Below are 14,095 nucleotides of genomic sequence, written 5' to 3' on the forward strand. Positions count from 1 at the left end.
TATCTACCTGCAAGTTATATGTATAATTTTCTTTGAAAACTTAGACCTGATGGTTTATAAAGACATGCCAGTAGATTTGCTTGTTTTGTTTCTTTTAATTGAAGTCTAGACTTCCTTTCTCTGGGTTTCTCATAATGCTAAACAAAATGCATTCAGATATTGCAAGGCATCCCTAAAATTATCATATAATCTATCCCTTCAATACTATTAGTTTTGAGGACTAATTAGAATTAAGATATTTCTGTTACTGCAAATAAATGTTTCAGCTGCAAATTTCGAAGGAAATGCAACACCAAATTTCAGCACAGTTAAGATACTTGATAAAAATAAAAGAATTACCTCTTTTTGGAGTACTCTTTGTTCTTTGATGAGTATTTCAAACATTTTTTTTTTTCTCTACAGAAATATGTCCTTCAAATAATTTTAAAATCAAATACTATTTAAGGATGTTTTTCTAAAAGTAACACTGTATTCATCAATGGAGCCTAAAATTGAATGTAGAATATTTTTAGGCTTTCATTTGAAATAGGCATTAACAAATTGTTTATTCAAATCACTAAAATTGAAACATGAGCTTCCATCTGTGAAATATTTCAGCTGAGAATTTTTAAAAAAAATTCATTGTAGTCTGAGGTGAGAAATTAATGCTGAGTTAATTAGAATCCCAAGACAGCTAGAGTTAGAATTTCAATGCTGCTTTCATTAATTAGCAAGAAGATGTTTCCTATGCATTTTTGTGCATGATGAAGGATCTAGGGAGGGATTCCTGGAAAGGTGAGTGCAGTGCAAGAGAAAACTATCATAATGCTGAAGTCTTACCCACCTCAAAGTCAATGATTCTCAAGGAATCATGTCAGGACAAGGAAAAAGGCAAGTCCTTTATTGATCATCTTTTACCTTATTTTATAAGTTATTGCAGGAAACAAAAAGCTTGACATGTTTTAAGTGTGAGCTGTGTCCTGGAAAACAGTTTGTATAAAAGTCGCTCCCATCAACATGAAACGAATCATATGTTCCTTAGACAGATAATTATTTTAAACAAGATGAGATAAAAGACAGCTGATACAGATGTAAACAGAGTTGGGAAATTTGCTTTTAAGAAATTGTTCTGAATATTACTGATCTTTTTTCAAAAAAATTAAGATGTAATTCCTAAAGGAATCATTAGAGTTTTTTATGTCTCAAATATCATGCAGGTTTTCAAGCACAGAATTAAAGAGATTTTGTGTTAATGTTATATTTAAACAATGCTTATTATTTTCATGAAATATGCAGTTCCTTTTCTCCTTATTGATCCATTAGGTACAACACAAGGCATTTAACAAGTCAATTTGCTGCTTCTCATTTTGCTGGTTAAATGCTCTGTTTTTTCTAGGAACATAATGCAAGTTAAAATTATTTTTTGATAATACTTAAAGAAGGGGGAGGTGTTATTTGTTTGAACTCCTCAGAGAAATAAAGCATAGTTTATATGCAGGCTTTAGGAATCAACAGTAAATGATGTTTATGTGTTTCTTGAACACTATAGGCTATCCCTCTTGTAGAACTAAAAACACGATGTCGGAAAAAAGCAGCACGCGACTGGAGTTTTTAAAACAAAAACTATATAGCACAATAACTCGAAGACAAAAACCTACTCTAGCTTAGAAAAGAGCTAATTTTTACTGCATATTTGTCATGGTACATTTAAATTATAGTTTTAATAAAATACATCTTTAGATCAAAGCTGAAAGAAGACATCAGTAGTAGATCAGTGTATTCCATTTTTCTTCTGGATGATGGATGGTTTATGTTTTTTATATTTCCACAGACCATTTATTCAATATCATTTTACTCCTCCAGTACATATAAACATGAGGGCTGGTAGACAAAAAATATCCTTGAATCCAACTACATTTTGGAATATTCATCAGCTTCATAAATCCATGCAGTTTGTTTTAAACTTGCAGTTCAATAAAATGGCTTTGCTGATGCAGTTTTTCTTCTTTAGATGGCAATATGGCAAATGACATTTTTATTTCTCAGGCAAAGAAGAAAGTGAAACCTGTACAATGAAATCTCATAGGAAACACTTAAGTCTGCTAAAGTGAACATCTGCGTTCACGTGACCTCTATTAGGTGTCGGTATTAGGAGGAAAGTCTGTTAGCAAAGTTACTCATGGACTTAATTTATAATTGGGGGAACTCAGTTGCATTTTCCACCACTGTAAACATCCACATAATGCCATGAAAAGAGTTCATGTATATTGCATTTTTTCCAGTTATTGTCTAGGCAAGGTTCTACTCGTTTGAGGTTTCTAGAGGTAATGCAGCTCAGACACTCCTGGGTGCCCTCTCAAATTCGTGGGTCCGCCTGTTTCTACCTTTCTTATTTTCCTGTAAGTGCTTCCATTTGTTACTGTTCCCTTGGGTATGTCCTGGCCTTTGCCGACGCTGTTTTCTGTCCCTTTTCCACACTTGTTCACAGAACTCATCCATTGTGTTCAGGTTGGGGTGGTTGATGAGCTGCATGAAGTCTCTGTACCAGACTTTCTGGCTAGATGTCATGCTGTTGGATATTTCTTTGGTCTTAGAGCCATCTCCATCATCATCTTTATGAAGAAGTTCTTCCAAATGCTCTGTGTCAATGACTTCCAGGGTCACTTTAAGAAGAGTCTGCATGAATCCATGTTCCACAGCATGGCAGAGGTAATTGCCTGAATCCTTCCGTTGTAGGCTACGCAGTAGAAGGCCTTGTTCTGTCCTGATGATATGATCATCCACTCTGATCTAGCAGAAGAGAAACGGTAGCAAAAATATACATATTTAAAGAAATAGAAGTTCTAGGACTCAGTAAAAATTTAGATTATGTGTTGAGGCACACTTTAAACCAGTTAATAAAATGTCTAGCACAGCAGTTCTCCATCAGAAAAAAAGAGAAATTTCTGTAAATCACTTTTAAGATGCATTGCAAATGCATACTGGTTGTCTACTGTCTTAATAGAATTTTTCATTATAATAATTTAAAATATTCAAGATAATGAAAGGACAAAGATACACTTTATTTTATAAACTTGAAAGAAGGTATATAAATATGGGAGAAAGTTAACAGTAAATCTTGGAAATACAGAACCATGATTATCAGAAAACAGCATAGGACTACATGCTTAATAATTATTTATTCACTTTCCAAGTCTTAGATGTGACATAAATATGAAGATATGCTCTTGAATATATCTAACCTCACTTTTATTTGAATACAGTTTACAGCAGACGACTCTGAAAGCCTAAGCTGAGAGGGTATAAAACTGTCTAAATCAACTCTGACATTTGTATGATGTGATTACATATTTAAAGACTCTTCAAATGTCAAAAAAGATAATGGAGGATCTTAAACTTTATATTCAGATTATGTTCGGAAAATTATCTGCACAGAATTCATTTACAAATCACCTCCACAATCTGGTTAGTTACCCTTATCTAATACTTTTAAAAAGCTTTAAAGGCTCAGAGTATTGAGATTTTCTGTGTACATTTCTCTCATTTTTACACAGGAATAAACGAATACATGGAGGAGGAAGATCTGTCTCTGATGCTACATACATGAACTCATATCAGAGTTCACACTGTGACCCCAGACCCTGTGTCCTAAATCTCCTACTCCCATCCCCAAACCTTCCCTCCCCATTTGAGGAGGAAGTTAACAGAGAAAAGAAAACATGTTTGGATAGCAGAATTAATTGAACAAAAGTTAAAATTAGTAGAGGATTTGATTTTTTCTTTTGTACACAAATATAGATAACAAATTGCTTTGTAGGTAACTACAGGGAAAAAGAAGATTCTCAAATATATCCCCAAATGGCTTCTGGGACAAAATTCTTATCAGTTCACTTTTGTTTCTCCAGCTCCTAGCGCAAAGCCTGTCTTATGATCAGCCTTCAGTGAATGCTTGTTTAATGAATGGACTATTGATGGGTTAAGAAAAAGATGAAGATTCTCTATTTTTTCACCCTCAAGTCAACCATGCTGGGGTCACTTAACATTATATGTTAGACAGAAATAATCCAGTCAATTTCATTCCTATACCTCTTCTTTTCGCTCTTCATTTCGCCTCTGGAATTGCCAATAGACTAGAGCTCGCTGTGATTTTGGACTGCATTCCAGGAACGTGCTACTATTTTCTACTCCATAGATGATTCTTTCTTCAAGGCTGTGGCTATGGTGATTATCTGGCCGGTGATGAGGAAATGAAATGAGGAAACGTTAGAGAAGTAAACTCAACTTTCCAAAGTATTTATTTGGAAATTCAGAAGATAAATTTGTTGCCAAGTTGGGAGTCTTTTCCAAATTGATTTAGGATGGCAGAAATGTCACGGACGTAAGGTTTCAGAACTCAAGTGCCTGCCTAAATAGAATAATTATTTTGGTATAAGTTATATAAAGCATATGCAGAGATTTGTCTACCAGAAAATAGCATTACATTAACAGAACCAGTCATGTGTGCAGTTTAACTATACATCTTTATATGCCAGGATAATACTTTCCAAGAAATTATTTTAACTGTAAAACTTTATGCTCTGACTAATGGGGCCAGTTCATATTGTACTATTCTCTAGCAGAAAAGTTATTTGAACTTTTGGAAACAAGAATCTGTTTCTGAGAAATTATTTTGCCTCTTAATGTTTGTTTTTCATCTGTAAAATTAAATTCACCAGCCATTAATATTTATCTAGTATTTTACAGAAGGTAGAGTTCAGGAAGTTTATATTCCCCACCAATAACCTTTAAATAATCTACAAGGTTGTTCTGAAGATCAATCGGTGTGAAATGTTTGGGATGGCTCAGAAGAAAGATGCACAACTATAAAGCAATGTGGTTTCAATTGTCCTTATTTTAAAATGATACATCTTTTATTATTTTCAAGAATTAGGTTAAAGAATATGGCAAGAGTATATAATAAAATGTAGCAATAAGAAAACCTGTTTCCTGATTAAGTTTCTGTTATTTTACCCTTTATGTAACCTCCTTCAATGTGGTAAATGAAACACAGTTAAGATCAAAAGTAGGACACAGGGAGTCTAGGTAAAACTCATTTAGAGAGAAAAAAAAAAAAACCTCCTTATTATCTTGTATAATCCTGTTTCCATTATGACATCCTGTACAATCTGGAACTCATTAAATTAATTTAGAAAATAATAAATATATTTTCACATGCATGGAGGGCTGACAGTGTAGACAGATGAAAAATTTTTGCTCTCTACTTCAAACTCAGCTAGATTTTTAATTAAAAAAAAAATGTCCCCCCCCTGCCTATTTTGGCATCACTTTGACAATTTTACTCCCATTCTAATCAACTGAGGACTTTTGTCTGTCACAGACAATATTATTTGCTCTCACTAGGTTTAAAGCTTTCCAAAACCCTGCTTCTACTTAATCCCTGTATACGGTTTATGTCCACCATCTCCTATTCTCACCCTGCAAGGTCGACATTCTGCCGCCATTTGCGATCTCCAGGGAGGTCAATCTCAGTGCTTTTTTTCCTATCACCCTAAACTGTGAAATGAAACTCTTCTAAGGTTGGGAAGTATCTGTCCCTTCTTATTTAACAAATCAATACCCTGGAAAAAGGAAATGACTGAAATGTAAAGGAACAACATTTAACTGATTCCAAGTCACATTTTTTTTTTTATATTGGAGATGTATCTTTGTATGTCAATATCTACATTGAATATGATAGTGTTTTTATGTTCCCTCTGAAATTATTAGTATATCATTGAATGAATCGATATGACACATGTTGCCATGTTAGTTTGCAAGATATGTGCTTCCCTGGATAGAGGTGGATTGAATCTCTCTGCCTAATGCACACTGGAAAATCTCCTGTGGTACCATATTTAGAATACCTTGTCACAGAGGTCAGTAGATATATATTTTTCCCTATTAACTGTGCAGTCTGAACTTTGATTTAGAAATCCTTTTACTTGGAATATTATTCAGCGTTTAAAAAAAAAACAAAGAAGGAGAAGGAAGTCTGCAATAGGTAGCAACACAGACGAACCTTAGGGAAAACTAAGTGAATGAAACAGGCCAGTTACAGAACAAGTCTGTATGATGATCCCACTTATATAAAATATCTAAAACAGTCGAACTCTGATGTTAGAACGGTGGTTGCCAGGAACTGGGGGGAAAGGGAAATGGGTAGGTGCTAGACAATGGGTGTGAAGTTTCAGTTATGCAAGATGAGTCAGATCTTGAGATCTGCTGTACAACATGTTATATAGTGCACAATATTGTAGTGTGCACTTAAAAACTTAAGAGGGTGGATCTCCTATTAAGTGTTCTTACTCCAATAAAATAAAGTTTTAAAAAAGTTTTAATTTAAAAAATCCTTTAACTTTTAGGCAGAGACTTTACATTCAATCTCTACATATTAATGAATCACAAGACATGACAGCATGATAACAGTACAAAATCCATTGGATTTAGAAGCAAACAACATGGTGAGCCACCAGTATCTTCTGGCTTATCCAGGACTACTTTTCTTATAGAACTTTATGATAATAACTGACTTGTCTCTCACCTAATCTAAGTTACCATAGGTATCTGTAAAAATCTTAAGATGTAAGTTCTTCCTTGCAAACACAGAGCTCTGCTTAAATCCTTCGGTTCATTAGTTGACACACAGTAAGGAAGAGCAATGTACCTTGTATAGTAAGAAAGCTTAATATAGTTTAATATAAATGTAAAATCAATTAGGTGCATTTTCAAAAATTCACAAAGTTGTCTTCTTCTGAGTTAATTTAATCATTCTATCTGTTCTATAGAGAGTTTTCTGTTAACCTTTCTTCTAATCCTGGGAAACCTGCTCAGTTTTTAGTTTCTCAAGTCTCCTGTGGTGACAGCAACTGTTTCCCAGTGTATAAAAAATAAGTTTTTTTTTTTTTTTGAGAGAGAGTGAGTGGGGGAAAAGGGGAAGAGAGAGAGAATCTTAAGCAGGCTCCATACCCAGGGCAGAGCCTGACGCCTGATGCACCAGGCTCAATGCTCAGACCCTGAGATCATAACCTGAACCAAAATCAGGAGTCAGACGCTTAACTGACTGAGCCACCCAGGCATCCAAAAGTTCTCTTAATAGTAAATATTTTCTTATATTTAAGAAACCATTTCATCTGCTACTTATAGTACAATCTAATCTAAGATGGCATTTGATTTAATCAAGAATTTATACCAGGTTGTTTTTAGTTTAATATAGCAATAGTTCATGGAGTTCTTCAAGAAACATGACATTCAGGTACTTTTCCACCTGAATAAGAACCACAACTGGAGAATTTAGTTCATTGTCCAGGTGTCTTTACTTTGCCTTGATAACTACTCCCACCAATACCGTTAAGTACTCATGCCCCCTTTAAGTTGGCCTTTCTTTCTCTCTTTTGTCCAAATAAAAAAGCAAAAGAAAGTATTCTAGTTAGGAAGCAGTGAAGTTACAAGTTCTGCCATATTAACTATCAATCATAGTCAGTATGTATAGGTACTACTGTCCTTCTTTGGTTTGAGATTCTCTTATTTTATGTCTTGTTAGGTTTTGCTGCCATCAGTAATAATTGCAAAAACTAAATTTCCACTGAATACAGTAGTTTCTATTGATTCTTCTGCAGTAGAATGCTTCTATCATCAGCAACTTTTAACTTAGGGTCGGAATTTTCATTTAAATTGGCCTCAGGTAAGCATTCATATATTTGGGTGCTCAGATACAACAACCTATAAGCATAAGTTGATTTCCCCATACCTGAAACCTTATAAACAGATACCCAATAAATATTTTTAGAATGATTAGAAGGCACTCAATAATACCCATTCCCTTTCCTGATCCTTCTACCTCAACTGCTTGAGTAAATGTACAACACAGGAAACGTTAGAATTCCGGTAATAATGTGTTTCTCTTTCTCCTGCCTTTATTTCCTCCACCCCCTAATCTTTGTCTCTGTTTCTATCTTTCTATTAAAAAAAACATAAACAGGAACAGTATTTTGATTCTCGTCTTACTAGATTTTCTATTTTTTTTCTTAGGATGTCAAACAATCATTTTGACTTTATTAAAGCAAACAGCTCTGCATTGAAATGGTAGCACAGCACACCTATATTCTAAGTACTTTTCAGAGCATATATTACTGAACTTACAATTATTCAATATAAATCAAAACCTCAATTGAGAAAACATTGTTGGTTACAGATTTCCTGAGGGATAGGAAATCTTGCATATTCAGGGTTAAGTACAATCTAGAATCTCCCTCTGGATTAAACTAATTGATCTAGAGCAGTTTACATGGGACACATTGGCTTATTCTCATAATATAACTGATTTCTGTGAATTGTGTTGGGTGGGGGCCTTCTGATCTATGCTGAGGAAGTCCAGAAGGAATACTCTACGGATGTGCTGTGTTTATGTCACAATGCTGTCCAGTATGGTGTCCACTGCCTTGCACTATTTTCTTGATGTTCACCTCGGGAGATTTTTTTTCTGGTGTTAGTTCTAGGAATTATTGAGATTCTCTTGAAAAATTGTTTTTTTTTTTTAAGTAGGCTCCACACCCAACATGGGGCTTGAACTCACAACCCTGAGATCAAGAGTCACATGCTCTCCTGACTGAGCCGGCCATGTGCTCTGAAAAATTGATGTATTTTTTTAAGAATTAACTTTGTGGCTCATCTGTTGATCAGTTTTTGTTCCCCTCACCACTGGCTGAAAAAACTCACTAGCCAAATTTATGTTCTATCCTTAGAACTTCATGGTAACTATGTTCTGCCTGTGTGCCTGGTTTTGTTCTGTCAGTATACCTGCTTTGTCTGTGTGACATCATTGCTATCTTTATCTTATCCTTTTTTTTTAATCAAACGATTACACATCATCTGAAGTATATTACTGGTCATCTAGCAATTTTGGACAACATAAAATTTTTATAACCCTTTTTAGTATTTTTTTCTTGTTAAAATATACCTACATAAAAATAATAGTATAATGCCTGAATACAGAAACAGTGATAAATATGTGAGATGCTATTATTGTTACTGCCATTCTTGTGATAGCTTCAACTGTTAATTCAAAACTTAAAATCCTTTACTGAGAATCCACAGTAAGACAAATTATGAACTGCTTCCCAACATCAATCCTACTCCCTGACCACCATTAAATAAACGATTTCCTCTTCTATGCTTCCTAAAAATCTTTTTACATATAGTTTTAGAACACATGTAGTCTTATGTGTTATGATTATTTTTTATCTGGTTGTCTTCCTCCCTTTTTATAATCCTGGCACTAGGCAGTCATAAACCCTTGGCTGATGTTTGCTGAATGGAAAATCCAGGTAACTATTTACTCTGCATTTAAAAGCTGAAATCTCATGTAACTTTGATATCCTCAGACACAGAGTTATCATAATTACATAAAAGGAATGGTTAAAAGTTTAATCAGTTAAAAAGGGCATAGGGTTGATAGCCTTGATTATGACAGATATGCTATTAAACCACATTTCAAATCTTCTAAATTTATTGTTTTATATTGTTACAAGAGTTGATCTGAGATATGGTGGGAGAAGATAACCAATCAAGTATACCCCAATACCAAAAATTCCAAATATGGGATAATAAGAAGAGAAAGAGATTAGAGAAATCATATGAATACATTCTCACATCTCCAGGGACACCTATAAGTCTAAAGGATGTCCATGCCAATGAGTAATTCTGTAGATTTTCAGAAAGAAAGCAATCTCATTTTAATCTATTTTAAAATACATTTTGCACTTAGAAAGCAACTGTTTTGAATAAGACTTTTGTCATGAAAATTACCAGTAGACAAGAAGGGTAGAGTTAGTTGTTAAATTGGCGTAATGAATTCTCGTGAGTTGAATTGAATAGTTAGAGCAAAATAATTGAGAGCAACAAACATTACAATTATTTTAAAAGTACCACAGTATGTTTGAATAACACAATGTTACAATATGTCGCAGTTGTTAATGACAAGAAATAATGTTTTTAAGGAAGCAATCTTCAATTAATCATTTCCTCCTTTAGTGGGATAATTTATGGAAATGAAATGAGGCTAATAAACCAGAAAGAATGGGAGGAAAGAAAGAAGTTAAATAAATTGCTTCCTTTTGTAACAACAAAAAGTCATGATATCCATCATTTGGCCAGGAATATCATGTTGCTAAAGGCCTTATTTAGTATTTGATTCTCTTCCAATACAGCAGAAACAGAAGGCATCACATTTCAGCCTTCCATTTATTTCACTCTCCATTTTAACCCCATAAATGTCTCCCAGGATTGAAATGTTAATAATGTACGAATGTGATATCATGGAGAAAAGACAGAGATGGGTGGGGTAGTAAACCACGTATTTATTCAACTATTTAATTTCTGTTATCATTTTTGATGTTCACCCCCTGAAAGTTATCTTAAAGTTGAATTTCATAAATAATGAATATAATAGTAAAAGTTAATTTAGGGTAGGGGAAAATGGTTGTGAATTATTTTAAATATTTAACAAATAGTGTTAGTTGTTGAACTACATAAAGAGAAATCTAATTCCAGTTGTTTTCATCACATTTTATAACTTTATTTGTAATTGTAATTGTAATTTTAAAATTGTAATTTTAATATTTTACATTGTAAATTTTTTTCTCAGTAACTTAAAGACCAAACTAAGGAAGAAAGGAAATGTTGCCCACAAGCTCTCGGTGACATAGAAGACTGCAAAAATGCATTTCTTAAATATAAACATCATTACTCAGATTTTCCTTACCAGATTCTAGATGTCTTTCTCTAGAAATATAAATGGTAATTATCAATAGAAAATAATCTAATTTGGCTTCAAACGAAGGAATAATCCCCCTTTAGGTAGCAGTAGCTAAAAAGGCATTTTAGGAATGAATCAACAAGTCTTGGGAAGATATAAAATACCTAAAAATAAATAAAACTGAAGACAAAAAATTTCATTCATCCCTAACGCTCATGTGTATTTTTGGACCAGATTATTAAGATGGCTAACAATTGATTTAATAATCTCATACATTAGAATACATTGAAAACAAATTCTACAGTATATACTAAGCTATATAACAGGGGTCCTGTTTGTTTATCGATATAATGCTTAGTACAATATTTCTCCAATGTTTTGTATGATGCTTGTACCAACTAGTTTACTAACTAGCTGAATGTGAGTTTGCATGCATGCATATGTATGTATTAAAGTCCATGTGCTTAATGCATCTGTCAAGTACAAAAAAAGACTCAATTATGAAACCTTAGAGAAAATTTAAACTTACGATGTATCAACTTGCTAAAATATCAGATTTTAAACTACTTCATTTTATTTCCTAAATTAAGACTGTCTCTGGTGCTGGGAAATAATTACCAAACAGAATATAGCACTTAAAATTTTACAATTCAAGTAGTTTCCTATCTTTCTTGAATACACAGATTCCTACAGATGTTAGTTTAAAATGTTCTTGTTGGCATATAGATAGATAGATGGATAAACAAGCAGATTGATATGACCTGGGTATTTTAATTTTACTATTCATCGGTAATTATTGTATTAGAGGTGGTCACTAGTATCTTAATTTTTAGAAATTTATTAATTTAAAATATGGAAATGAAATTGATATGTTATGAAGTTAACAATGAAGCCGCCTGAATAGTTGCATTTACTTTTATGCTTGATACCTTTGTGTGTGGGAGGCTGCAGTGCTTCATGGTATAAGGAAGACTGAAATTCAATTATGTAAAAAGCATAACCAATATGAAGATACCTACTACCATATTTATTTATTCTATATTGAATATCTCATATGTTTTATTTTCATGATTTTATAGCAAATGTTTTACCAAGAAAGCACATATACTCTATATGGCAGAGTAAAATTACCACAGGAATTTTTACATTTAAACATCAGGAAACATGGACTTTAATTTACTTCTTCCCAAGAGATATGATAGATGATGGAAAACACCCATTTACTGAAGCAGAAACCTTCCATAAACAATAATGAAAATACCATCTTGTATTTTAATATGTTTCCCTTATTTTTGGAATTTAAAGAATACAGCATGCTTTAAAAACTTTACATTTACAACAGTTAAATTATGGGTGTATAAACAGTTGGGTGATCTCTTATGACATATTTAAAAACTTGAATAAGGAACAATGATAGTACAAAATATTTCAAACCTCTTCTTATTCAGGTGTGAATGTGTGTGTGCATGTCTCGCACACCTATACTATGAATAATTGGATTTGCCTAATTACAGAGGATAATACTGTAATAATTTCATTCTAGAAAGTACACTTTGTATATTTTAACATCTCTCAAGTTGCTTTCTTCTGGAAAGAGTTTGTTTTTACTTTTGCCAGACACATGTGACTCTCCTAACCTGATACCTCTTCAAGTTAAAGTCTTGTCTGAGGTATTTGGTCCACACTGTTGGTGTGAATCCAGAAAGTAAACATTTGTGAGTATCACCCTGTGATTCAAGAAGTGGTTTTCCCCCTTTTCTACCACCCATGAGTACAGGTGAAACAGGCAAATATCCTTGCTGTCTTTTTCATGGGAGTTTATTTCTTCTTTGCACTAATACTGAAACACTGTAAGCTGGCTTGATGCTATGGCATCACTGTTATATTATCCATCTTGGGCAGTTTTTCCTTTCTTAGCAGTCCTTAAAAAATGGTGCATCTTATATTCAGTGACATCTTAGACTTGATACAATTTGGTAATTTATTAAAGTTAGGGTTTTTTTTTAGGGCTGACATCATGCTCATCTATCAAACTTTGAGGCTTCTCTTGGGGCTAAATGCTCAGATTCAGTTGGAATTTCTATGTGTATAAAATAAGCTAAAACACCAACCAGATTAGCATTGCTACACAATACTAAATTTACAGCTCTGCAGACCACAAAGATGACACTGCCAAAGATATTTTATGAAATTTTGGAACATTGCTGATGCCAACCAAGACATAAATTGAGAGAAGCCAGTTGCAGAGATAATTAAGAAGATTAAATTCTGTGGATGTTTTACTGTGGGATGTTAGAAGGGAAATGCATGTATGTAGAAGAGCCAAGAGAACTATCATGAAGCAAAATTCAATGATGGTACTGAAGTAAAGTTAGGACATAAAATATTTCAAAGATTCAAAAATCTAAGATGATGTTAATCTTTTTAAATGTTGTTATTTATGGTTTGTTCCTTTCTGGGCATGGAGATCATAATGCAACTCATTCTTGTTTAGTAAAGAAGGGGGAATGGTAAATTGACTCGGCCACTCATGCTCTTGGAGGCAAAGTCAGACAAGCTCCAATTTTGTGCATAAGTTGTTTTAGGGAAGGGAAAATAATGGAAAAAAACCTGAAGTTTCTCTTTAGCATTCTGTATGAGGTGTGAGCGGGAAGACAAGAAGATCTGCCAGCACATACACATTTAGGGTTTTATACTAAAATTTCCCTAGGTGAATAGCCACCGGTGATGGAATAGAGTGTGCCAGATTAAGGGGAGCTGGAGTTTTCGATGTGACACCTAGGCCCGCTCACCATAGTGCTGCCTTCACACAAGAGGAAGCAAAGAGCTGAGTGAGTGTTAAAGGTTTCATCGTGAGTGAAATTTCTTCCACCTTAATGCCCAGTTATTTTATATAGTCTCTCTATTAAAACCTTGGGATATGTAAAATATAGAGTGTTACAGAATATGTTTACCATTACAGCTGGAACTGATTGTCCTGAAGTGTATAATTTGGCTTCAAGTTGCTTAGCAGCTTTCTGGGAAAACATCTCGTATCTTTGTATGTTTCCACATGAGCACATATATTTTATTCAATGTGAGATGTGACACCACCAAGACAACATACATGATTTAACAGGGCTGGGCTTTGGGTTTTTCCCATTTTACGTTCAAAAATAGACATCGCCTATTCTAAGATAATTCACTGGTTCCTAATGGTAAGACTCAGCTTGGCCCTATGGGAATGCCTAACTTAGTTTCCAAACATTTGAAATTTACCCTAATGTATGGTATACGGTTTTTATGTTTGGTTAATTAGTAATACAAGCAGACAAGGAATAAAGA

The 14,095-nt window shown here is 33.7% G+C and overlaps 1 protein-coding gene across 1 annotated transcript in view; it reads right to left on the bottom strand.

Annotated features, from left to right (window-relative positions):
- Positions 1-2,313: 2,313 nt before the first annotated feature.
- Positions 2,314-14,095, bottom strand: part of SEMA3A (semaphorin 3A) — a 202,670-nt gene continuing 190,888 nt past the window's right edge. Inside the window, exons 16-17 of the mRNA XM_021689684.1 lie at positions 4,066-4,208; positions 2,314-2,769 (exon numbers count right to left, since the gene is read on the bottom strand). Of these exons, the coding sequence (XP_021545359.1) occupies positions 2,314-2,769; positions 4,066-4,208 (599 nt within the window). The remainder of the gene's footprint in view (positions 2,770-4,065; positions 4,209-14,095) is intronic.

Source organism: Neomonachus schauinslandi, chromosome 12 (assembly GCF_002201575.2).
Source record: "Neomonachus schauinslandi chromosome 12, ASM220157v2, whole genome shotgun sequence".
Classification (NCBI taxonomy): Eukaryota; Metazoa; Chordata; class Mammalia; order Carnivora; family Phocidae; genus Neomonachus; species Neomonachus schauinslandi.